The following is a 25,314-nucleotide window of genomic DNA, read 5'->3' on the forward strand; positions in this document are numbered from 1 at the left end:
TGGACGCTCTGGCTCTTTTTCTCACTCCCCGAGGCAGGCGTTTGCTCCTGCTGTAAATCTCCCCGGTAGCCCACCAGCAGATGAAAAACACCCAAGGGACGAGGGAACCGTGCGGCAGAGTTTCCGTAATCATTTTTGTTCGCCGGTCAACATGTTCCTTAAAGTTTAAATCTTCCTGACAAAATTATAAAAGTGCCGGTCAAAGGTGTTCTTTGTTATTTATTGAACTTTAAAACAAATGAATAACGACTCTATATAATAATATAATAATAATATACGGAGTCTCTCTTTTCCTCCCCCTCTCCTGGCAGCCCGTCAGTATTTTCGTTATCAGGAAATGATCGTAAAAGGCGTAATCACGGAGCCGTTTGGCCCCCCAGAGCGTTGCGTCCAATCTACCCACCTTGGGACCCGTTATCGTTATCTGCGTTTCCCTGTCGGCCTCGTGTGGTCGAACCGTATATGATAGAGAACTGTAGCGGATACGACCCGTTTCGTCTCCGTGTGGCATAGGGCATCAATCTAAAATTAATAAATAGCAACAATGTGTGAAGTTGTTCTTTCTACATTAAATTCCTGTATTCCAACCCTGTCCTATCCCTATCTGTGCATAAACCATAATCCTTTTTTTATTGGACGAAGCACACCTTCAAGCAATAGAAGATCAGAAAATAATATCTTACGATGTTTATACAGCCTTTACTCAATTATTGAGGCTCAGGATGGAACAGCTAGTAAGAATTTCCTCAGAATATTTTAGTTAACATTTGCACAATCTTTGGATATTTTCTAAGTGACTGTGTGAATTACTAACTGCCTTTTAAATGCACATTTGTATGTATTTTTAGATACTTGTTTGCGTTCAAATCCATGTTTTCCTGGAGTGAAGTGCACATCGCACAGCGATGGATCATGGGAGTGTGGAAGTTGTCCGTTGGGTTTACATGGCAATGGCTCTCACTGTGAAGATGAGAATGAGGTAATTACCAAATATCTGTGATCATTTAAAATCCTAACTTCTCTACCCTAGTTTGACATCATTTACCACAAGGCTGGACCTAATCTATATTTGAGATGACAGTATTTTTGCTTGAAACTATTTGTTGATTGATTAATTGATCAATTGTTGCGGCTCTAATCTAAGATATGATCTCTTATAATGGATCATGCAGGTTGTGAAAGTTATACCTCAGGCCTATAAATGAATGCAGAGTGAGAATAAATGTTGTGTAGTCTGATCCGCTACACATCAACTGTCAAACCTTTGTATTTACTATTGTGGTTGATATTCTGAACATGGATAATCCCTCTATCTCTGCAGTGTGAAGTGGAAAGTGTGTGTGTCACAGAGTGTGTAAACACAGATCCCGGCTTCTACTGTCTACCTTGTCCTCGTCGCTACAAAGGCACCCAGCCGTTCGGCCTCGGACTGCAGGAAGCCCTGAAAACCAGGCAGGCAGGTGCTTTCCTCTCTGAATAATTCCATGAAGTGCTTTGCTACATGACAAATCATTTTATGTTTGCTTTTGTTGTAGGTGTGTGAGCCATATAATCCATGCAAAGACAACACACACACCTGCCACAAGTATGCAGAGTGTGTGTACCTGGGCTTGGCATCTGAGGTTTTGTTTAAGTGTGTGTGCGCTGTGGGATTTGCTGGCGACGGCCTTTTGTGTGGTGAAGACTCTGATCTGGATGGCTGGCCAAACAACAGATTACCCTGCAAGCAGAATGCAACCTATCACTGTCAAAAGGTACACAAATGAAAGAAATGTGATTGGCTGGCTGTATTGTATTGTATTGTATTTCACTGAACTGAGCTGTGATTGGCTGCAGGATAATTGCCCCGCGCTACCAAACTCTGGACAGGAAGACCTGGACAAGGACGGACAGGGAGACGCCTGTGATCCTGACGACGACAACGATGACATCAGAGATGAGAGGGTTAGACTGTAGCTTTTGGGATGCCATGACTAAAAACTGGTATATATTCAAATCCCATGTGTGTGTATGTATAAACTAATATGTGTGTGTGTGTGTGTTTGGCAAAGGACAACTGCCCGCTGATGTACAACCCTAGGCAGTTTGACTCAGACAGAGATGGAGTCGGGGATCGCTGTGACAACTGTCCGTTTGATATCAACCCGCTGCAGACGGACACTGATGACAATGGAGAGGGAGACGACTGCAGCATTGACATTGATGGAGATGGTAGGAGCTACTCACTAAACCAGGCATGGAACAAGCAGTTACTCAAACATTTATTCTAATGTAATTATAGAACTCCATAATTATACAAGGATAGGTTGCCATATTGCCTAACAATAACCAGAAAGGAAAACAGGGTAAGGCACAACACATGAGGGGAAACGGACTTCTGTACGTTTCACCCTGGCGAGTCATACTACTTCTGGAATACCCATTTTTCTGGTGGCCCCTTATTCTAACATTGCAAAGAAAGACCCATTGGCCTAAAGACCCATTCAACAGTTATTCTGAAAACAGACAGCAATTGTCCAATGTTGTCTGACCTTCCCTTTTTCATTTTCCTACCATGGTGAAGGCATGACTTTCTCATAATCAGGAGTGTGAAGGTCTGACGACTTCATCCATTATGCATTACAATAAGCCATGTGCTTCTGATGATTACATAGAAAAATTGACCTTGTGGGCAATGATCATTTGTTAACTGTTGTTATCTGATGTAACTTCATATTTTGAGCCTGTGTGTCCCTGGATATGGAGAGAATTAATTGATTTTCTCTGTAAAAGGAAAATAAATTATGTGGTAATGAGCACTAGGACTCGGACCAGAATCAATACTTTAATTGAAAAAAGTAGATTTAGTGTTAGGTTCCTCTTTAAATATGGATTACATTACATTTATCCAAAACATAGTCCTGATTCATGTCTTGTTTTTGTATGTGTAAAGGAATTAAAGTCACACAATTCATCTGCTCTCTGTGTGTGTCTCTCCTGTTCTCCAGAGGTTCTGAATGACCGTGACAACTGTCCTTTAGTCTACAACACAGACCAGAGGGACACAGACCTGGACGGTGTGGGGGACCAGTGTGACAACTGTCCCCTTCTCCACAACCCAATGCAGGTCACTAAAGGACACATGCTTCCACTGAAAAATGATATTCTTTCATATTGATGGTGGTCACGTTACCTCACAGAACATCTGGTATGAAAGACAATCTCAATAGTTATTAGTGGCAATCAATCATGTGGATGGAGGATTTAATTTATTACATGAAAAGGAAATCTTGGAAGTATGTTAGGTAAAACTCAGCACTGGGACTTGTGAATAAACTAAATGTAAACATTCCTGTGTGTTTGTAGCTGGACTCTGACAGTGACCTGGTGGGGGACATGTGCGACGACAACGAGGACATCGATGAGGACGGCGTTCAAAACTCTCTGGATAACTGTCCCTACATTCCCAATAGCAACCAGGCTGACCATGATAATGATGGGAAGGGCGACGTCTGTGACCATGACGACGACAATGATGGCATCCCAGATGACCGGGACAACTGCAGACTAGTGTCTAACAGGGACCAGCTGGACTCTGATGGTCGGTGTTGCTATGGTTGTTCAACATTTTAGGCAGGAGTTCTTATAAAAAGCACCTACAAAGACTTTTTTAGATTAATTGTTTGGTGTATAAAATGTCAAAAGAAACAGGCGAAAGTGTTACTCATTCTCAAAGTCCAATGTTGTCTTTTTTTCATATTTTAGTTGTTGATAACACCACTTCCTGCAATTTTTGCAAGAAATATTATATATATATTGATTATAATTATATTTGGTTTTTATTTTTGCTTTTAACAAACTTATTTGTAATTATACTTGAGGAATCGTTGAGGAATATCTCTAGTATCATAATACAATGCTATATCATTTGCTGCCACATAGGAAAGATATTTGAGGGATTGATGTTAAATAGATTTTGCTGTCTTGCAGTAAAATCTTCTGACTATCGGTCCCGTTTGTATCCAGTGATCCGGTTCATGTTAATGTTGGACAAAACCATAAATGGATTATGGCTCAAGGCTGTATGATAAATCATAAATAAATGAGCCTTTAATCTATCCACCATCATACAAGACATTTCACTATTTGCACATTGTTTCTTTCCCATCATTTTATTTTATTTGACTACGTCTTGGCAAAAATGAATCCAGGAAATAACGTTGTTTAATTCTCTGTCTTTCCTCCTCTCCTGCAGGTGATGGGAGTGGAGATGCTTGCTTCGATGACTTTGACAATGACAGTATTCCAGATGCTCTGGATCCATGTCCGCTGAACCAGGATATTGGCTCTACAGACTTCAGGAAGTTTCAGGTTGTTCTATTGGACCCTAAAGGCACCACGCAGTCGGAGCCTCTCTGGGTTATCCGCAGCCAAGGCACAGAGCTGCTGCAGACGGCTAACTCAGACCCTGGCATCGCTTTAGGTTAGAATGACTATAAATAGAGAACATTTTACCTGTAAAATAAATACATTATTAACAATAATATCCCTTTGTTTAAACAGGATATGACAAGTTCAGCGCGGTGGACTTCAGTGTGACGTTTTATGTGAATACCAACCGAGATGACGACTATGCAGGCGTTGTGTTCTCCTACCAGTCCAGTAAACGCTTCTATGTTGTCATGTGGAAACAGGTGAGGTTTGATTTCATCCAATAACATTGTAGTAGATATGTTACCTAAATTGCCATTTTAAATTTTAATTTCAGGTTTGAATCCAAAGGTTTATCTATCTTGAAATCCTTTTAAAAATAAACTTGACCACACCCTCCCTATAAGTCTGTTATATTTCATAAAATAAATTATTTTTAAATTCCAACTAGCAGAAAAACAAAGTTTTTCAAAGTCAACCTAACATGCACTGTCTTTTATCCTCCAGGTCCTTTCTTCCTTTCATTTAAGAAAAAAAATAAAAACAATTAGCTTTGGTATATGTGGTGAATACAAAGAAACATAAAGAAGAATACGTAGCAACAAATTAATAGAAAATACTGATTTAACGCACAAAACAAGAAAAAAAAGAGCACACCCCAACACCGAGGCAGCCATCCACGGTGCCATCTTAGTTATCATCTACAAAGGGTGACCAAATGTTTAAAAAGAGCTCATATATCCCTTTAAGACAGCAAGTCATCTCTCAGTGCAACACTTGTTGGAAAGTCTTTGATCCAATGGTGCAGGTTGCATTTTTGAGCAATTAAAGGAGCTTCTAATAAGGATTATAGTGTGACGTCGGAAGATGCGATTCCTTTCTTTCTGTGAGAGAGCAGGTGTCTCAGGCGTACTGGGAGAAAAAGCCATTCAAAGCTTTTGGCACAGCGGGAGTCTCCATCAAAGTGGTCAACTCCACCACAGGACCGGGGGAGTACCTACGCAACGCCCTGTGGCACACCGGAAACACCAGGCAACAGGCAAGACACTTTATATGTCCCGTATTTCTTTATATGCTGCTTGTCATGTATCACAATACACATCTTATTTGAGCAGATAAACCTGACCTGAAACAACCTTGAACACTGGCTCTTTCTCCGGCTGTGTGTTTCAGGTCAGAACTCTGTGGCATGATCCCAATAAAATTGGCTGGAAAGACTACACAGCCTACCGAATGCACATTATCCACAGACCCAAGACTGGATTCATCAGGTACAAAGACTGATAATATTTATTACATATTTTGTTTAACACTGGTTGATTCAACAGGGGTTACCTTTTTTAAAACAAGATTCCTAAATTAAAGGAGCCTCCAGAAAACCCCCCAGACTCGTTTTCCCATTTTCTATATATTATAGGGAAAGATATTCTCTGGAAATTACAGCAGTTAAATCTATTTTTATAGGCAAGGATATTTACAAGTAGATGTGTTGAGTTTAGGCATTTGCCTTTTGGCTTCATGTCCTATTTGAGTTGATATGTTTATGTTTCACTGTCAAAAAACACAGCTAGATTACTTTTAAAGATTTGTGGATTTCCTTAAGCAACAGTTTCCAAAGTACTTCCACATTTTTAGTAAACTTTACATTTAATATTTACAGTTAAAGCATTCTTTATTATTAGTTTGGCTTTTAGGGACCAGACCAGTGCCAAGTCACCTCGTCCAAGTCTAAAAGTTCCTCCAACTTGTGTTTTATCTAATATACAACAGACTGGTTTCTTTGCAAAAAGGCTTTCACTTTGGATGTGTGTTTTCATCTTTCAACTTGAACCCTTTAAGTGTGTGTTTTCAGTTCATAAAACTGTTGATTGTAACATTTTGGTCGTCTCAAACTACTGTCACAGTAACTACATCCATTTATTTTATACAGTCGATGCTTAAAGCCCAATTCCTAAGCATCAAATGTTCAAAGTCATTTTTAGGCATGCAGAAAAACTAACAACTCTTTTTAAAGTAAATGTGATTTGTATTTAGTGGGATAAAACATGCACATACACACTGGTGTATTTATTTTCATCCCACATTTGGGGCTTATTTTGTTCCAGTTAAGTTGAAGGTTTTAGTTTGGCAGCAAACTTCTTACTTTTGTGGCATCACATTCAGTGCCCCCTTTTCAGAAGAAAAAAAATACACCCACAGATGTGCTCCCACTTGAGGACATCATCAATCTCTGAGAGTTATTTCATGATAACGGAGTAATTTACTTTCTTTGTTGTACCCGGTTCTCCTAAACCTGCCACATCTACTTCTACTTAGTTGTACTCCACACTAATGGACATACAAAAAACACTGCAGGCAATGAGTTCTCTGTGCTTTGTGCCGTTTAAGTGCAGATGGAAAGAAGAATATCAGTGCTTAACAGTCACAGGGTTTTTAGAAGAAAGACTTTGAGAGGAAAAGGCGAATAAAGCTGTAAAGTAAAAAGCAGTTTTTCAAATTATAAAAATACTGAAAAGAAGCTGCAGCTCTTTGATTGTGAAGGACAGATACACATTGATAAAAAGAACAGTTGCTACAAAAGCTCTGATGTAACTGCTTTAAAAATAGCTCAATTTGACGTCATGTCTTACGTACTGTTTGGGAACAAATGGTCAAATGAGGAATGAAATACCAAAATGTGCCAAGTTACTTTCCACTCAAGATGTAAACTCATGATTAATGCTGCGTGCGATGATGCTTTGTTGTGTTGCAGGGTGGTGGTGTACGAGGGCAGGGAGATTTTATCCGACTCGGGGGCGGTGTATGACCACACGCTGGCTGGAGGCAGACTGGGACTGTTTGTCTTTTCTCAGGAACGCGTCATCTTCTCAGACCTCAGATATGAGTGCAGAGGTAAGAGACCCTGTCATGACATTTGTCTTGACCACTGATCAGGGATGGAAGAAGTACTCTGATCCCTATCTAAAAGGGATAGTCTTGATGTTGAGAAAGGCATTTGCATGAGGTACTTAAATGTATTCTAGTCAGGCACATCTCCAGGTTAGAGAAACTGGAGGAGTATCAGTACAGCAGCAAAGCTTGGTACTGCTGTGGATGGTGCAACTTTAAAACGTATTATAGCTACCAAAAAAAAGACCCATAGGGAAAAGCCACAAGTGAAAGTCGGCATTCAAAAGCAGATTAGCAGCAGCATGTACTACAATATAATTTAAATATTTGCGTCATGTGTTAAATATTGGACAATTTTACCTCTTTTGGCCTCAAATGGTTTTTAAAGAAGATCTCATCTCGTATCAGTAATGACACCAAAAATAAACTTTATTGTAAGTCATCACAAGCCAAGAAAGTTGCTGACCTATATGTAAACTCTGTGAATCAAGTTTTAATCTATAGCCACTGCCTGTTTTTGAGTAAAAAGTACAATATTTCCCTCTGCATTGTGTAATAAAAGTATACAATTAAATACTTGTGCCTCTGTCCTCCAGCATTTGTTTCAATACGGTCTCTGGTATCTATTACATGTTTTTCTTTGTTTCCTCCTCAGATAACTGAGTTCTTTTGCTGGAATGTTCAGGAAACTCTTCAACAACCAACAAGATATCCACATTAATTGCTGAAAAATGTTACTACAATTGAGAAAAGAGGGAGAGTTATAAAGAGGGAGCCCCAGGTCACTCATTCATAGTCCAGATAAAGATACAAGATTATCAATTGGTGACCTTCATCTATTCATCAGCTTTTTGTGCACTAGTATTGACTCCAGGCTGTCTTATCTGCTGTACATAACTGTAAGACTCAGACAGCATCTCTTGCTTTTCATTTGCTTTTTGCTTATGGTTGTAAATACTTATTTATTGCCAGATGTCGGATAAAAGGGAGAGAATGTAGGATAAATTGATGATACATTAAGTAGAGAAGCACTATCCAAATGTCTGGTAGTAACTTATCAATAAAACACTTTTTTTTCCAATTGTTGCTACTTCTATTTTTATCTGATGACGCCAGTAGCTTTACACATATCGGAAACACGGTCTCCAGCACCCTCTGGTGGAGTTAGTCATTATTACAAATGATGAGTGGGAAAAAGTCAGAGAAGTTATTTCAGGTTGGCACAGTAGTTGGTATTATGTAGTAATAATGCCTTATGATATACTCCATTCAAATTAAAAGGCATGTATTAAAAAAACACAGAAGTATTATCAACACATTATTAAGGTATTAATTAAAGTACTCTTTTTTTTACTTTTACCATCTATTGACTTTTTGAAAAAAAAGAAGCATTTGATTAATGATTAGACTTCTAACACAGCTAATCTATTTTAAACTTACATTAATTTCATATAATATTGTAATAGAATTTATTTCAAATTGTATTCTCTTTTATTCGATATTACTTTGTGTTTACAGTTGTTTTATTATTAGTCTATTTTATAATTACTTAACTTTTGCAACACTTGCTTTATTCTAGCTATTTATCTTACCAGTTTAAGGAATGCACACATACAGCAAACACATTCCTTGTATGCGTTGGCCTATAGTTGATTCTAAACATCTTTGAACTGAACACACTGACAATCTTTCAGGGGAATATGTAGCTAGCATACCTTTAAAATGATTAATCCTTTCATTCCATTGTTAATATGTTGTGTTGTCTCGTCAGCTCTCTATTTAGATGTATCTTACGTCAATGCCATTGTGTGGTGTATAGGTTAGCCCTAAAAATACAAAAGATATAACAGTGGTTAACCTTTGTCTCTGAAGATACCCTTGAGCCCTGGTTGGAAAATCCTTTGCAATGACTCGAAACACTAGACCTGTTGAACCGGTTGGAGAAAGGAGTGCAGGAAGACAGAAAAAAACACACGCACACCTGAAGCGGTGAATAAGTGACGTCAACAACGCTTCAGTGAGGTGAAGAATGAGGAAGACGAGGTCATCCACCGGATAGAGAGAGGATACAAGTGAAGAAACAGGCTTGAAGTCTAGTTAATTGAAACTACATTTATTGATAAATCAACGTTTAATAAGGGATGGTGGTCAGCTGTACCCACGGCTGGTGCGCTCGCTTTATGGATCGGCACCAGTCCACGCTGAATTTGGCGCTTCTGGTTGTCGGTTACATCCTTTACCTTTTAATCGGCGCCGGGATCTTCTCCGCCATCGAGCTGCCCTACGAGCAGGAGCTCCGCCGGGAGCTCCGAGAGGCCCAGCAGGACTTCCTGAGCAACAACCCCTGTGTGTCCCAGGCGCGCCTGGAGGAGCTGCTGGCCCGCGCGCTGGAGGCCAGTAACTCTGGGGTGTCCGTGCTGGGAAACGACACCAACCGAAACTGGGACTTTGTTTCCTCCCTGTTCTTCACCAGCACCGTGCTGACCACTACAGGTGAGCCCCGGGCACAGGTATAACACCTGAATGAGCCCATGCCTGTCCTTAGGTAGAGAAGTCAATCTTTATGAACCTTTTCTCTGTTGTAACCTACTGTGGAATGTAACTCATAGCTTACACAAGTACATTTACCCCAGCTCAATCTTGCTTCTTCTTTTTTCTTAGACCTTCTTTATAGGACCCACTTCTTACACACTGCATTTTGAAATCCAATATTGTTTTTATACCGTACTGGCAACATTGGTTACATGTTACTTAACAGATGCAGATTATATCAAAAATACTATAATCAACTAAATGATGATGTTTTGTTATTGATAAGCTACCTTGCAGAAAATAGCTGAATACTTCCTCAAACTAGTTGAGACTAATGGCTCAATACACATAGCGAGGCATATACAAATATAGTCAGGGGTAATATTTGTAATTAATGGTTGAAAATTGATTAATAAAAATACTTGTGTCCCTGTAGTGGATAAAGAACTTCCTTAATAATGTGTTTCATTCCTTGCAATCAAAAAAGGTGTTTTAATTAGAGGCCCATAGTTTCGTATAAAAAAAAAATCACTTATAAATAAAGCTGATAGTTAATGGTCATAAACCTTTATTACATTTTGACTTACAGAGTGGCACTAATATGTCACTGTAAATGATTGTGAATAGCTTGCAACAAAAAAGGTTATTTGAAAGTCATCACCCTGACACCAGGGGAGCGTTCAGGTTAATATAAACTGTATATACTGTATGTACTTTTCTATTTGATGTCCAATAGCAGAAACAGCTTTAGAGATGTTATAAGGACATCATTATCTGGTTTTATTAGAATGGTTTCCCCTGACTCTCCATAATGAATAGACTGTCTTTCTCTCTGTATTTCCTTCTCTCTAATTATTGTTATGTGTAACAAGCTATAAGTAGTTATTTGAGAAGAATCCCACCTGTAATTTAACAACCTGTAATAAAGTCTTCGCTGCATGTTTTGATGTGTTTTCAGGTTATGGCCACTCGGTACCTCTCTCAGATGAAGGGAAGGCCTTCTGTATCTTCTACTCCATCTTTGGCATACCTGTTACCCTCTTCTTCCTCACTGTTGTGGTTCAGAGGATCATGGCCGTGGTGACTCGACGTCCCGTGTCTTATTTCCACCGTCGATGGGCCATGTCTAAATCAAAGCTAGCCGCCATACATGCTACCTGCCTTGCCCTCATCATTGCCCTGCTCTTCCTCATCATCCCTGCATGGATCTTTGTCAGCCTGGAGAGCGACTGGGACTTTCTGGAGTCTCTGTATTTCTGTTTCATCTCTCTGACAACCATTGGCCTTGGGGATTATGTCCCAGGGGAGACTCATAGTAAAGAGGCTATACCACACCCAACTCTCTACAGGCTGGCCATTACAAGTGAGTAGACTGGCTGATGTGCTCCCATTACTGTCAGGTGGAAATCTCTCCGACAATGGAAAATTAAAGCCATTCACCCATTGATTTAGATAAGATTTCTATAGCTTGAGACGCCATTCAACCAAGAGTTATTTGAAAAAAAAACATGTTGGCTTTTTCAGTACCAGGACCGTGTAAAAAACAGGTATTTCACCAGATATTATGCACAATGCTATATTCCATCTCTTTTGCTTGTGAGAAAATGCGGCGCACTTTTGAAAATGTAGTCCTTGACTAAAGACAAATACAATCTTTATAATTGTACAGGTAGCGGTCAACAGTTGTGTTGCTGTTATTGCAAAAGCTGTTGAAACAAATGTAGTTCAGCAATGTGTCTGAGTGACTTTTCTCTGATTAAACAGGATAATTATAAAGGTCCAGAGAAGTGAATTTTCACAGCATGCAGCAATGCTAGCATATAGCTGGGAAGGGAATGGAGCTAAAAGCTAACATCATCATTCTAACCTGCTCACAATGACAGTGTTAATATATTGATGTTTATCAGGTATTCCTTACCATTAGCCAGTGTATCTACTTTAGACATTTCAGCATTTTAAAGTTTGATAATAAGCACTTAACGCAAAGGATAGATGAGGCTAATGGTCACATGCAAATGACTAATTTGGTCATGAACTAAAGTATTGGACTGGTTGAAATCTTGACCTTATGATGGGGCTAGACTAAATGATGAGGGATCACCAACATGTCATTGAGAATTTATTTGCTACAGGTTAGGCCTCCAAGTTCAACATGTTTTTCAGAACTTACCCTTTAGCTTTTCTGATGGACATGGTTAAACAAAGCAACTGTTGCACTAGCTATTACACCCTTTATGTATCGACCAAACCTTGATTTGATCGCATTAGTCACCGGTCTTTGTTTCATCACACTCCCTGTTTGTTTGCTCCAGTCTACTTGCTGATAGGCTTGGTGTTCGTCCTGGTGGTGCTGGAGACGTGTTGCGAGCTTCCCCAGATGAAACGCCTCAGTCATAGGTTCTACCAAGAGAAAGTGAAGGAGCTGGACTCCGAGACTACCAACATAATCAACAGCGACCAGCTGAGCGAAACCTTGGATCACGTGACGAATCACCTACCAGTCATCCCGTCTGTGTCAGAACAGGCTGCCTCCCTACAGCGGGACAACAAGTCAACACCTTACTCTGCAGTATCAGTATCCCCTACTGTGGACAATAAACTGAGATGACAGTCTGGGAAACAATATACTGTATATAAGGGCTATACACTTGTGCTCTATTTATGACTGCTCATGACATACCAGCTTTGACCTCTAAATGTGTTAGGAGCCTGATCACACTTGTGTTTAAATCTACATGTAAGCTGGGTCGCTTAATCACTTAAAATGGCCTCCTGCCATTGCCAATACCAACAGACATTTGTGGCGTGAAAGCAGGAACCACCCACAGAATCAGGATGCCATTGTTTTCTTATTCTCTCCTGTAGCTCCATTCCCTGCAGATAAGAACTATCTGTGACACAGAGGAAGGGCTAGGCTCTCAAACGGAGGGAAACCCCACATGGTTCCACTTCCTGCCAATGTCTTAATGCCTTCATTCCAAAGTGGCACAGTTTCCTCTAGGATTTCACGCCATGCTTTTAGCATTGAAATCAGTCGATGATGGTATTTGCATAGGAAATGTGCCTTGTTGGATGTATTGAAGCAGCACCAAGGGAGTCGGGCGCACCATCAGTTGGCCTACAGTGCATTATGCACACATATTAGGCTACATGGTCATTGATATGAATTGGGTCAAAAATGATAACACAATAGACTTCAAAAACACTGCACACTACTGACACCATAATGACCATACAGTTGATTTAACACTGTTTCCCCCAAAACTGAGTATTGTAACCATTTTAATGAAGGAAAGATTATTAAGTACTGTTATTTTATTAGTTTCAGCTAGATGTACCTTATGATCTGGCAGCTGAATGTAAATTATTGAGGTTACAAGACTGCAATGTGAGGACATTGCCACTAGAGGGCAGCCCTTTCATTCTAAACACAAAATATTTGTTCAATATTTATTGTCACTGGGAATTAACCTACTGCTGCCCAGAGGAGAGTTTCATGACAAATGTTATTATGCAAGAATGTGTAATTGTTACAACTGAAGGAGAGGGAGCATGTATTTTATTATCCAGTGCACTTGCTTCTTTGCAAAACAGCTCTCAAAAAGATATACCATGTCTTCCAAAAATCATATTTCTCTTGTTTTCACTATCAGATGCTTGTTTGTGGGTTTTATTCGAAAGCATTCATTTGTAATGGTAGTTTTTTTATAAAGCCACTCTGGATAGAGTATAAATAAATCATGCAAAATTAACATTTTGTAATTGATTATATATTTGTTTAGAAATTGCAAGTTATTCAAACATTTTATATAAATTTGGGATATTTTATTTATACAGTATCATATTCACATCATATTTCAAGACACATGCAGACCGATGGGTTCACAAACACTCGCACACCCATTCAAATTCAACATACACACTCACAAACACAGAAACTGTCCTTTAACCAGAGAACCAAAACGCACTCTTTATAAAGTGTACAGAAAGTATTTGTCCTTCTGAAATGTCCTTGAATCCACATGAGCTGCAGGACTGTTGACGTGCAGCAGGGGTTGACCATTGACCTCCCCGGGGAAGCAGGAAAGTGTAGAGTTGACTATCCTTTTCCCAAACTGGCATAAAAGCCAACGGGGACACACTCAAAAGCCCTCTAGACATTTCCTCTCTCACCGTCCCTCGTGTTTATACAATCTGTGGTTGTTTGGAGCAGCGGGGCCAGAGAGGACGCAGGCTGACGATGAAGAGGATGAATAGAAGCACTGCAATGACGGAAACTATTGAGACGTAGCCCACGTGGGGCAGAGGGGGGGTGTCAGGCGCCTCTGCTGGAATCATATTTGTCAGATTCAACATGTAGCCCAGCGTCCAGCCTGCATCGCTGCCTTTTATCTGGACACAACACAGGAAGAGAGGAAACTGTCACTTATGTAACACAGGCCAGGACGGCTTGGAAACATTCTTACTGTGGAAGTGAACATTTAGATAGAGATGTTTCTTTATTTTCCAAATCACTCTCTGGGAAATGAAAGAGGAAGTGAATTATAAACCCAACCCATATCCTAAACCAGGGATGTCCAAACTACGGTCCGGGACCAACTGCGGCCCCTGGTCCATTTTTAATTGGCAAATTCTAGAAGTAGCTTACAATTGAATAAGACCCACACATGAAACTTGTGCTTGTCTTATATTGTTCTTTTGAATATATAACAGTATTCATGTGTTAATAAGCCCACTTTTCTAATAAGTTCAGTCAATAAAATAAAATTAAAAAAACATTTTCTAACAAATCTTAGTTTTTTAGAAAAATCCCAATAACTTCTTTGCATTGAAAGCTTGAAATATACCTAGTATTTCGCCTTATCCATGCAAATGATTTTATCTGACACTTGTCTGTAGATCCCCCATCACGAGCTCATTCTCTGCTGATTGGCGACAACTGAAGTAACGTCCAATTATTAAGTAGCTGTGCAGCGCGGCCATTACAACCAGACACGTTTCATAAACAAAAGCGTTTTCTGCTTCTGCCTGGGATTCACGTTTTTGGACGACTTCACGTTTCTCGCTGCTGCGTTATAAGACTGTGGTCCTTTGGACAACTTTAGTTGCAGCGTGTTCTCTATCTGTCAGACTCTCTGTTACCACTTCAGAGGGGATTCTCATTGCCACTCGCTATCATTCCCGGTCTTCGGTAAGTGGTTTTGCTCTTGTTCTGCTTGTGCTTTCATTCATTGTTGTCCGTTGTCATATTTCAGGATTCAGCATTCCTCTGTGGCCTCTAGTTTGAAATAGCTTGAATTTAGCTTGAATTTCCTGCATGCGCTGTAGGCTATGTTGCTGGATAACATGTTTGCATTTTTTTTAAACTTAATTTATTTTCAACAATAATAATAGTTGGCCTACTAATAATAATAATATTTGTTGATGTTATTATTACATAACACTTAAAAAGTTACTCTTAAGCTCCACCTGAACAACACTTTTAAAACAGCCTATGAGTTATACAACATCGAGCAAATGGAGCTACATGAGAAAAAGTAAACTAGATAAACATTCTAAAAATGTAAGTAACTAGGTTTTTTCAATAGGTTTCATGTGATTTGTTTTTAGGATGTTATTGCTTTTTCTATTTCATATCAAAAAATGTATGATACTTCAGCAGTTTCTTTATTGATAAAGCAAGTTCTCTCAGCCATTTAAGTTCTATAAAAGCTCCCTCAAACAGCAGAGCCTTTTTGCTAAATGTAACTCTAACCATTTACCATTTAATCAATTCCTGACGCTATTGTGTTCTTCTGAACGGAGGAAGCACCTATAATATCACTTGTTATTGTTTGACGTTGTCTGGTTTCTGTGTTTTGTCTTAGGCTGAGCCAGTGCTTGATTATGGTAAGTTCATTTTTCTGAAGTGAGCAATCCAGTATAATCATTTTAGCCATATGTAATGCTATTAAAAACAATGTTTTAAGTAGGATATGTGCTGAGTGGTCTCCCATGTGGTTAGACAGAGAGTAATGTGGAGGCTGAGGATGTGGGACAGCCAAACTGGAACCTGAATATAACCTAAGCATAAAATAGGAAGTTCCTCATCTCAATTAGGTCTTTAGAAAAACAGAAGTACACACAAAAACCAACACAGGGCGTTAATGCTTTGTGAGACAGGAAAAGAGTGGAGTGTGATCTACTGACCTTTTCAATGAATTTTATGTCGGAGTAGCTCTCTGAGGTGAAGTTGTAACCTTCCGTCAGCAGGGTTAGGATGTACGTGCCAGAGAAACAGTACTCAGCCAGATACTTTAACTTTACGCCTGGATGCTGCTGCGTTATCTGTTAAAGCAGTTAAGCAAATGCATTGATATTATCAATGCACTGTATATGCATGCTGCAGGACATAGATAAGACAGTAAGACAGAGAAATATGACAGGACATTTGTTTTGTGTCTGGAACTGATGCATAAATATGCCCCGACCTGATCCCAATTGGTAGCGCAGTAGCGTTTTAGCTTTTCTTTGACATCTTCCAGTGGGACGGATGTATCAGTCAGATTTAGGAAGTTCATCACAAAGTAGTAAGCTGAGAAAGCCTACAGAGAGAGGGGGAGAGGAGGCAAAGTGAACTTGGTGTCCTGGTATCTTCAGCAAATCATTTTATAAACACTTTATCCTCACTGACACAGGACATTATTTCTCTTTGTAAGGAGCTGTAACTAGAGCAGGCAATTCAACCCCAATGTCTCTTGAAAATATACATTTTGGAAGAAAGTGATACATACAGTGATGTCTGGGTTGTCTGAGTGTTTCTGAGAAATTCAACGTGCCCCACAAAGTCATTCACAAACAGTATTGTTGCATACATGCCAACCTTTCCAAATCCAAAAGAGGTAGGTTTGCGCACGGCAAATGTGCACGCCCAAATTAGGTAATCAGAAGAAATGGAACCCCAGTAATTACATGTATAAACCATGTGTTTAACATATATTGCATCATTTTATGCATTTTTCAGAAAAAGTGGTAGTTTGGTAAACAGTGACATCAATGACATGTCTGGTCTGTAAAATGCCCCAAAAGTAAAAGAATAGGAGATAAATATCCCAAAGTCCCCACATTTTATTATATTTTTAATGTGTTTCTGGCAGAAACACATTAAAAATATAATAAAAAAAAAAAAAATGTCTGGTCCTCTTTCAGTTGAGACAGTGTAGATCAAGGATCAGGATTTAGTACTCGTGTGAACATTGGATAAAGCCAGGTTCATATTCTTGTTTCATGTTGTTGACATATTAGTGTGTTGAAAATTTCAGAAAAAGTGAAAGACTGGGAGATAAATAACCCCAAATCTCAAAATGGTATTATATTTTGTGTGTGTTTGTGTGTTTGTGGTCCTCTTTCAGTTGAGACACTGTAGGTGAAGGATGCTTCAGGAAAATACCAAACACTGGATGTCTTTCAGTCAACAACATCGAGACACTGATACTAACAGGGAAATCCTGCAGGACTCAAATGCCTCGTCTCTGTTCCCCATCAGCCCCGGGGGTGCAGAGGAAAGGCAGCATTACCCCCGGTCTGCACGTTGTTTCTTTCTTTCAGTTTGTATGATGCGATCACAGACACGCTGCAAACGGTGTCCGCCAAAAGTCGAGTCCAGTGTCTATGTAGTGTCTTTTTTATTTGTTATAGTTTGGGAAGATTGAAAATCGGTAAGGAAAGCCAGACGGTAGAAACATGTCAAAAGCGGTAGACTACCGCCCAAATCGGTAGGGTTGGCAGGTATGTTCTTGTGGTGGCAGCAATAAAACACATATCTGCATAGCTAGATACCACTAGAAATATAGGAGAACATATGTTTTTATTTGATTTGAATAATACTTTACCCCATATGGCCCCTGCAAAAGTGGCTGGAAGACCCCATTGAAAGAGCATCGGCTGTATTTGCAGGATGTAAAGTTGAAGACACTTTTTACGGCTGCCTGGCATTGCAGGAAGTCTCCTATCCCGATGTGAGTGAAGGTATCAGGAGCACCTTTGGGTTTCCTGTCTGACACACAGGGGCTGTCGTAGAGGACCGAGTAGTTCTTTGTCGCGGTGTAGCCAGGGTGGAAACAAGGATCTAATACTGTTGCTAGACCTGCCTAGGAGAGAGGGCAATATGGAGAAGAAGCAAATTACGTTTAACTCAGCAACATTGCACATTTGAGCATATTATGTCTCTTTTAAATCTTGACTGATAAGATCACATTTAATTGAAAGGAAAATCTGAACTTTACTTGAGACTGGTGTGCTTGCGTCATTCTTAGAGCTTGGTCTTTCCCGTAACACAGGAAGCTGTGGGTATACAGGTTGTAGTCATTTCCATAGAGACGGAAAGTCACCGAGTTGCTAGGTGATTCTGAACCGTCATAATTATCGGAAACAAAGCTAATCTGGGTAGAGGCTCCACCGAGATCAAGGGCGCCTCTAGTTTCCAAACCCTGCAGGAAATACAACAAAGCATTGAAGTCAGTGTAGAGTAAAAGCAAACAGAGCACATGAAAAGAGGACACATGCAGGCATACACCTCCAGACCTGTTTCAGGCGTTCATCCAAGTAGTTGACCGTGACCCAGCCGAAAGCCCCCTCATCCTGGCCGCTGAGGATTCTCGCTCCCTGATAAGAGAAGGGGAACTTCTGCAGGGCGCCCTCCACAGCTTGAAAGACCTTGTCTGATGCCGAGCTATTCTCCATACTTCACATACACACATAAATTCATTAGACTGATTCACAGCCATAATTCAAATCAATACCGCAGCACATAAATAATAAATGGACTGTGTCGTATATATATGGAGTTGACAGTAACATATTCGCTGCTCTGGCAGTAAAGTTCATATGGAGATAAATCACAGAGCAGGCATATGGAAAAGGCTACAGATAGAAGCACTTTGACTGCCAGTGCAAACACAATTACAGAGTCAAAGCTAGGGATACACCAGTCAGTGTGAGCATGAAAACGAATGCTGTGCTGCTTCTTGTTGGTGCATGCTTTACGGTGGACTGTGGGGATGTGTTTGCATATGTTTGTCGTACTTTAGCAATCTCATTCCAGCTGTGGCCCCCAGATAAAGAGGGGTCTGGTGGTGTCTTTTTCCGGGCACCCACTGCTTGGCCTCCTCCATGCATACTCTCAGAGACTCTCCCGCCTTTACTGGAGCAGACGCATAGCTGGAGATACCTGGACCTGCAAAGAAAACAAAATGTCAAAAGAAGCTTTGAGTTTAGAGATGCTAACCTGCTTTAGAACTGAATGTCATCTGTACAAACCCATAAATTGGCAAGCAAGTTGCTATCGGGGGAAAAAGCTGAATAGTTTATCAAGGTGTCAGCTTCCTGTAAGCACACTTCATGTATGCAAGTATTTAATTTAGTATTCTTCTTTTCTCTACCCCTCTTAATACCTTATCTTTGCCATTCATTCTAGACAATTTAACAATTAAAACGGTTGAAGACATTTTTTATTTGTTTAATATGTTCAGTAAAACAGCTAGGCTCTAAAGTGTAAGCAAATCTTACTCAGAGAAGCATGTGTCTCCTTTTATCAACAGGAATCCACTGTCTAGCAAATATGAAAATGTTCTTGGCTTTTATAACCAAGTCAAATTAGGAGGCCAGCTTTGATAAAAGGTAGTTACATTTACAGCAGAGAAGGTAACAGTAGGAGTCAGTTGGACAGAGCGTTCTATTTTACGGTGTATTTAAAAGAGCTTTAATAATTAACGTAGTTTTGGTTGCATAACAATGTTGCCTTGAGACTGAGGCACTTTGGACACAATTGGATTTTACTGCAGGTTTGTGGGCAAAATGTAAATTGACTTTACACATTTATGCATACAACACAGGCATGGTACTGTATGCACCACTTTCCTAATTATGTTGTTACTAATGACATTATTTACGAATAATAAATCATTTGGTGTGGAGCACTCATTTATTCACTTATTTATGATATTACTTTATAGTCGGCAAGTGATGGGTTTCTCTTACCTGATTCTTTTAACAGTAAACCTTTCATTTGAAATGTAAGCCATAACAGGCGAAACACTTTCTGGCTCTAGTTCATCCTTATCAATGCTTTTTGTTGCCACGGTATAAACATTTATTTAGGTGTATATCTACCTTCAATTATTCTGTGTTGCCTTGTCATCAATCATCTGACCCAAATAGCAATAGCTATCTGCAATTATGACTTTATTTATTGATTAACAACCGACTTGACCTTTGGGATTTTTATTCAGCTACCATATTATCATATCGATTAAGTCATAAATGAAAGGTTATTCCAATACAGTAAACCCTATGGTGCGGTGTTGTAAATGTTTCGTTTTTTATACATTCCTGCCGTAAATGGCTTTTTACTATTATTATTTTTGTTGTTTTGCTTCCCATTGTAATGCGTCCTTGGGTCTCTTGAAAGGCGCTATAAAAATTAAAATTATTATTATTATTAAAGCGTTTTTTATCAAAATCAGATTAATGGTCAGATCATGGATCAGCGATAAAAGTGCTCTGTGATGGCTCTTCCATTGTTTCCCTATGGAGGGAGCAGTGCTGAACACAAGTGGTACCCACACTTCGCTATGCTCAAATCTCAAATTATTTAAACTTTGACCTCTGTCTCTTTTGACATTTGAAGTGCGACCAATGAGATAGTTCCGCTGCATGAGAGTAAATACCATATGGGTGGGAGAGACCATGGCAACCGTGCAGCAGCTAGGTGTATTGCAGAAGCTTAACAGAAGCTCAAGAAGAAACATCTAAGTAAAGTGTCTATCTTGGATACTCTTGATAAAATGTTAAGACAAAAGCTCAATGTGCGGCCAAGCCCAGCGTGGGAAAGTCCCCACAGAAACCAAAGCTACTGTGAGATACAGAGAGCCAGCGAATTAGCCACCATTGGTTAACTTGTTTGACAAGCAGGTCAAAGTACTGCAATGACTTAACATAAAAACAATTGGCATGCATAGTGGCCGCACTCGTGATTTTGACGGCAACATTTGTGCATGACCACTGTGTGCAGCATGTACTGTACCTTTGACCTTGCAGGAATGTTTCTGTTCAACTCTTCCCGTGTTGTTATCCTTCTCAGCTGGCCACTCGTAGATATACAGAGCAGTGTGGGAGGAGCCGGCGTCCAGCACGATCCCATACTTGAGTGGAGACACAAGGAGGAATGCATGTTCAGTGCTCAGTGACTTTCATCCTGACATGCAGTTTAAACATTAAGCCCACTGACAAACTAGTTGCCAAAACTACCTGTATATCAGCAATATATGTAGCTTTACTATGTTGTAAAACAGAACCCTTAACACTTTAATGAGCAACAGATGTGGTACTCTTAGTGGGCCTGCATCTGTGCCCAAAAGTAGCGGTGTTTTAAAATTTCTATCAACATCCTCTGGCCTTATTTGGTTGTGTATTTCTAGAAACACTAGTAAAGGTTGAGGTCACATTGACAACAGATCATATTTGGCATGTGGACTGTAAAGAAATCTCTCTGTAATTCAGTGGGCTCACACAGGGAACAGGTTACTGTTACATTTTAACAGATTCCTTTAACCATACCTTGTACTTTTGGGGGAGGGGCTTGTTCTGCAAAACTGCTACTGTCACCAAGGCAACAATTGCTATGACACCAATCACGGTGATGATGATGGTCACAGGCGTTTGCCAGGGGTTCTTCTCTTTCATCTCTGAGAGCGGGGGCGGAGAGACAGACAGACAGACAGACGGACAGGAAGGGGAAGCGAGAGGGTTGCCGGAGAGGAAAAGATGGGGAAACATTGGAAAGAGGAACGGGGGGTTAGCCAATCTTGCATCCAGATGTGAGTGATGTTTCTCTGTATGAGAAAAGGTCTGACCGGGGGGTTTGCGAAAGTCTTTCATTTGAGTTGTTTTGTTACCCAGGACTACAGATGCATTTTTGTTTTGGTATGCTTGAAGTCATGCCACGATGTACTTGAAATGGTCGTATGCCAAAGTGTGCAGCTAATGCTGAAAGATCAACAAGATTTCCTCTTTGGAAAAGGTTTCAAAGGAAACCCCTTTATTGTGGAATAGTGTTTATACAAAACAGGAGAACAATTGGCGACAATCAAAAAATGATGACCTGTTATGATTAAACAACACATCAGCAACGAGACACTGTTAGCAAGCAATAATTAATAGTATCAACCTCCTTATATTATAGTTATTCTTTTAGTATATTTGATCGCTGTGTCTGCTTATACTTTCTTTTGTTTCCCTTCTTTCCTAAGCACTCATTGGGTTTCCAGTATTTACTAAAAGGATTTTAATAACACATACACCCGGATGCTATTGTAGTTTATATGTGCTTAAACACTTAATATCCACAGTTTATAAAGGAGGAACAAAGGGTGTAACTGACTGTCCATATTTGCAAGGCTATTTGAAATGCTAGAGTGAGATAACTAAGGTAAGTTAAATGTCAGACAATATCTAGATCCACATCACAGCTGGCAAAGTGATCTGGCTGAGGTACTGTACACATTTCCTAAGGACATAGAACACACACACACACACACACACACACACACACACACACACACACACACACACACACACACACACACACAAACACACACACACACACACTTTATCGAGCCTGCGTGCTTCACAATTGCTAATGTGTTGTTTTGTGAAGAGGAGGGGGGGGTCACCTGTCTGCAGTTCAAGTGCCTTCAAGAAACAGGCCATTAAGAAATCCAGTGAAGTGCTCTCTTACCACACGCACGCACGCACGCACACACACACACACACACACACACACACACACACACACACACACACACACACACACACACACACACACTAGTATTTCTGCCGCACTACATCAGCAGGACTCGCAGCAGTGATAATAAACCTGAACTTTGTCCACAGCGCACACAAAGACTAAAACTAAGAGCATGTTAGAGAGCACAGCTAAAGAGTGAACTTACCTCTGTTGTCTACTTCAATGAACTTAACACTGACAGGGGAGCGGGAGAAGCAGAGAGAGAGAGAGAGAGAGAGAGAGAGAGAAAAAGAGGGAGAGAGAGAGAGAGAGTGGGGGAGGGATGAGAGAAAAAAGAGAGTGGAAGTGGAAAGGAGACGGGAGAGTGGACCGAGGGAGGTAGCAGAGTGATGAGAGAAAGAGAGAAGAGGTTTTCCCGTCATGACCGGACAAACAGTTATAATAGAGTCGTGTTTGTGTGTGTGTTTGTGTGTTTGTGTTTGTGTGTGTGTCTTTCTGGTGGAGCGGCCTTTAAGCACGGAGTTTGGCATTTCCTCCCAAAGCCGGGGCACTAACGCAGATCACTATGGAGACGGAGCTAAGTGTGTTTGTGCGTGTGTCAGCGCACTCAAGTGTGCATGTGAACCCCTTAAAAGGGACTCTCTCTCTCTCTCTTACCCTCCCTCTCTTTCTGTGAACTTGTGAGAGTGACTTGCCTCAACTCGACTCTCTCTCTGTTCATTCTGTGGGATGTGTACGAGGGAGGGGAAGTGGGGACTCCCTTGTTTAGCTGTTTTTATTACTGGCAGGCTGTGATGTCATCTCAGTGACGGATTGGAATCCCCTTCTTTTGTCTGAGGCTGTGTGTGTGTGTGTGTGTGTGTGTGTGTGTGTGTGTGTGTGTGTGTGTGTGTGTGTGTGTGTGTGTGTGTGTGTGTGTGTGTGTTGGAAGAATAGGGTTTGTCGGTGGGCTGATGTGAGCGTGTGTTTGTGCAGACCCTAAAACATGACTTGCCTGCAAATGTGTAGACCCATTCATAGATCCATTCTGTTATTTCCCCTGCTGCTCACATGCAGAAGATACGCACATCCAATCACGAGAATTACTGTCAACTTTTTTTAAATATCTCTTATCTTTTGCCAACTTTCCTCTACTGGATATCTGAATGATTAAAGCCTCCAACCTTATGGAAACACACACACGCAGTAAAGTATTCTGTAATTGTTTGACGATGTCACTGAGCAAACAACCAAAGTTCACAGTGATTTTACCCTCCTTTGAAACATTATCCAGGGGCTGTCTGAACCAGACACATTCTGGCTATTTATCAAGTCACTGTGTGTTCTGTACTTAACCATCTATTTTTATGAAAAGGGAAATTCTAAAGTTAACACAAAACAAGAGACGAAAACAGATTCTATACTTTAGTAGACACAATTGAACCATGAAAGGCTCATGAAGTGTTGATACTGGAGTGGAAATCCAACCACTAACTGTGTCTGGATGAGCTGCATCATCCAATGCCAGCATGTGGTTCTGTGGAATTATCATATTCATCAAACCTTTCCTCGAAAGCAATGCAGCTGCAGTGAAGCAAGAATGAAATCACATGTGATTTCCACACATCTTTACTTGTTTTACAGTGTCTTCACATGCCTTGATTATATACTGTGTCTCCGTTGCAGAAGATTGTCTCGCACAGCTAGAATGCATGAGAACAGCTGCGATATGTCTGCTGGTGAAGTAAACAACCACCATTGATATTAATTGGCAACTACATTAATGACAGCTGGCACCAATTGCATAACCCCTGCTTTATTATAGAAGTCTCTGAGTGAAACGGTTTAAAGTAGAGCTGTAAAGGTCGCCATGAATTAACTGAACCTCACCCTTCCTTTCAGTTATCGTCAAGCTCAAGACGTGTTGAACAAGAAAGGAAACATTTCGTTTACAGGCAAATTCCTTAACCTGTTTGCATTCAGATTACAGTAGGCACCGCTTTTTCATCATGTGTAACTACTTGCGCATGGTGATGCTGTTAGCACCAACCAAAACAGGCGCAAACATGTTGAGACAGAAAACAAGGCTTACCTGGGAAGTAAGTGAGATCAGAGGAACTCAACAGTGACACAGACTGTAGGCCACACATACACACAGATATATTTGTTTGTACTTGTGAGAAGTTCTATTGACATTATGCATTCCCTAAGGACCACAACTACATGTCTAACGCAAACCCTTGGCCAGTCTATTCTCATCCCTAAAACCAAGTCATGTTCAGAAGTGAGGAATAACCAATAAGCCTACACATTCTCTCTCACACACACACACACACACACACACACACACACACACACACACACACACACACACACACACACACACACACACACACTCTTGCAACAAAATGTTTCCATTTCCGACTCTTATGTCAACACAAATGTAGTATTTAGGTGAGGTGATGGTTCGAATTAAGAAATTAGGAAAAACAATAGTGGTGGGAACAGGAGTCAGGAGAAATACAAGCAAAACAAAAATACCCTCTGCTATCACTGTGTGTCGGTTTGGGTCATTTTTATAAACTAAATGCAAATATTTGAGGGAGTTTTTTTTACCAAACTTAATAAATAAAAGGCATTACTGTGTGCTTCAAATAAATGCTGCTTGTCAAGAAAGCAGGAAGTAAAAAAAAAGAAGATGTTTTGGAGGGGGACTTGAG

At 40.2% G+C, this 25,314-nt stretch overlaps 3 protein-coding genes across 7 annotated transcripts in view; 2 read left to right on the forward strand and 1 right to left on the reverse strand.

The window, feature by feature from the left end:
- The window catches only part of LOC104941387 (thrombospondin-2-like), a 12,908-nt gene extending 4,526 nt beyond the window's left edge, over positions 1 to 8,382 (forward strand). For all 4 annotated transcript variants that reach the window (XM_010766480.1, XM_010766482.1, XM_010766479.1 and 1 more), the window contains 13 exons: positions 849 to 979; positions 1,322 to 1,456; positions 1,536 to 1,754; positions 1,837 to 1,944; positions 2,052 to 2,211; positions 2,988 to 3,106; positions 3,346 to 3,580; positions 4,235 to 4,462; positions 4,543 to 4,673; positions 5,309 to 5,449; positions 5,584 to 5,681; positions 7,163 to 7,302; positions 7,955 to 8,382. In XM_010766480.1, coding sequence (XP_010764782.1) covers positions 849 to 979; positions 1,322 to 1,456; positions 1,536 to 1,754; positions 1,837 to 1,944; positions 2,052 to 2,211; positions 2,988 to 3,106; positions 3,346 to 3,580; positions 4,235 to 4,462; positions 4,543 to 4,673; positions 5,309 to 5,449; positions 5,584 to 5,681; positions 7,163 to 7,302; positions 7,955 to 7,962 — 1,853 coding nt within the window. In that variant the 3' untranslated portion in view covers positions 7,963 to 8,382. The remainder of the gene's footprint in view (positions 1 to 848; positions 980 to 1,321; positions 1,457 to 1,535; positions 1,755 to 1,836; positions 1,945 to 2,051; positions 2,212 to 2,987; positions 3,107 to 3,345; positions 3,581 to 4,234; positions 4,463 to 4,542; positions 4,674 to 5,308; positions 5,450 to 5,583; positions 5,682 to 7,162; positions 7,303 to 7,954) is intronic.
- Positions 8,383 to 9,343: 961 nt separating this feature from the next.
- LOC104941389 (potassium channel subfamily K member 1-like) lies at positions 9,344 to 13,583 on the forward strand. The gene is made up of 3 exons (XM_010766485.1): positions 9,344 to 9,792; positions 10,790 to 11,194; positions 12,144 to 13,583. The coding sequence occupies exons 1-3, from the start codon at positions 9,441 to 9,443 to the stop codon at positions 12,437 to 12,439; spliced, it is 1,053 nt and encodes a 350-aa protein (XP_010764787.1). The 5' UTR covers positions 9,344 to 9,440; the 3' UTR covers positions 12,440 to 13,583.
- Positions 13,374 to 23,494, reverse strand: entpd1 (ectonucleoside triphosphate diphosphohydrolase 1). 2 transcript variants are annotated; one of them, XM_010766483.1, is made up of 10 exons: positions 22,821 to 23,494; positions 21,427 to 21,554; positions 20,894 to 21,011; positions 18,895 to 19,045; positions 18,394 to 18,553; positions 18,096 to 18,299; positions 17,703 to 17,960; positions 16,302 to 16,415; positions 16,021 to 16,158; positions 13,374 to 14,223 (listed from the first exon to the last, which is right to left on the reverse strand). In XM_010766483.1, the coding sequence occupies exons 1-10, from the start codon at positions 23,143 to 23,145 to the stop codon at positions 14,017 to 14,019; spliced, it is 1,803 nt and encodes a 600-aa protein (XP_010764785.1). In that variant the 5' UTR covers positions 23,146 to 23,494; the 3' UTR covers positions 13,374 to 14,016. The 2 variants fall into 2 exon arrangements, with proteins under 2 accessions (XP_010764785.1, XP_010764786.1); XM_010766484.1 differs by lacking the exon at positions 22,821 to 23,494 and having other exon boundaries at positions 21,427 to 22,447.
- Between the last annotated feature and the right edge of the window lie 1,820 nt (positions 23,495 to 25,314).

The sequence above is a fragment of the Notothenia coriiceps genome, unplaced genomic scaffold (genome assembly GCF_000735185.1).
Source record: "Notothenia coriiceps isolate Sejong01 unplaced genomic scaffold, NC01 NC01_scaffold00003340, whole genome shotgun sequence".
NCBI lineage: Eukaryota > Metazoa > Chordata > Actinopteri > Perciformes > Nototheniidae > Notothenia > Notothenia coriiceps.

Coding starts and splice junctions, on each gene's coding strand:
- LOC104941389 (XM_010766485.1), top strand. CDS start 9,441: ATGGTGGTCAGCTGTACCCACGGCTGGTGCGCTCGCTTTATGGATCGG. Junction 9,793..10,789: donor CACCGTGCTGACCACTACAG/GTGAGCCCCGGG, acceptor ATGTGTTTTCAG/GTTATGGCCACTCGGTACCT. Junction 11,195..12,143: donor CTACAGGCTGGCCATTACAA/GTGAGTAGACTG, acceptor TGTTTGCTCCAG/TCTACTTGCTGATAGGCTTG.
- entpd1 (XM_010766483.1), bottom strand. CDS start 23,145: ATGCCAAACTCCGTGCTTAAAGGCCGCTCCACCAGAAAGACACACACA. Junction 17,961..18,095: donor CGCAAGCACACCAGTCTCAA/GTAAAGTTCAGA, acceptor CCTCTCTCCTAG/GCAGGTCTAGCAACAGTATT. Junction 14,224..16,020: donor ACATAAAATTCATTGAAAAG/GTCAGTAGATCA, acceptor TGTTGTGTCCAG/ATAAAAGGCAGCGATGCAGG.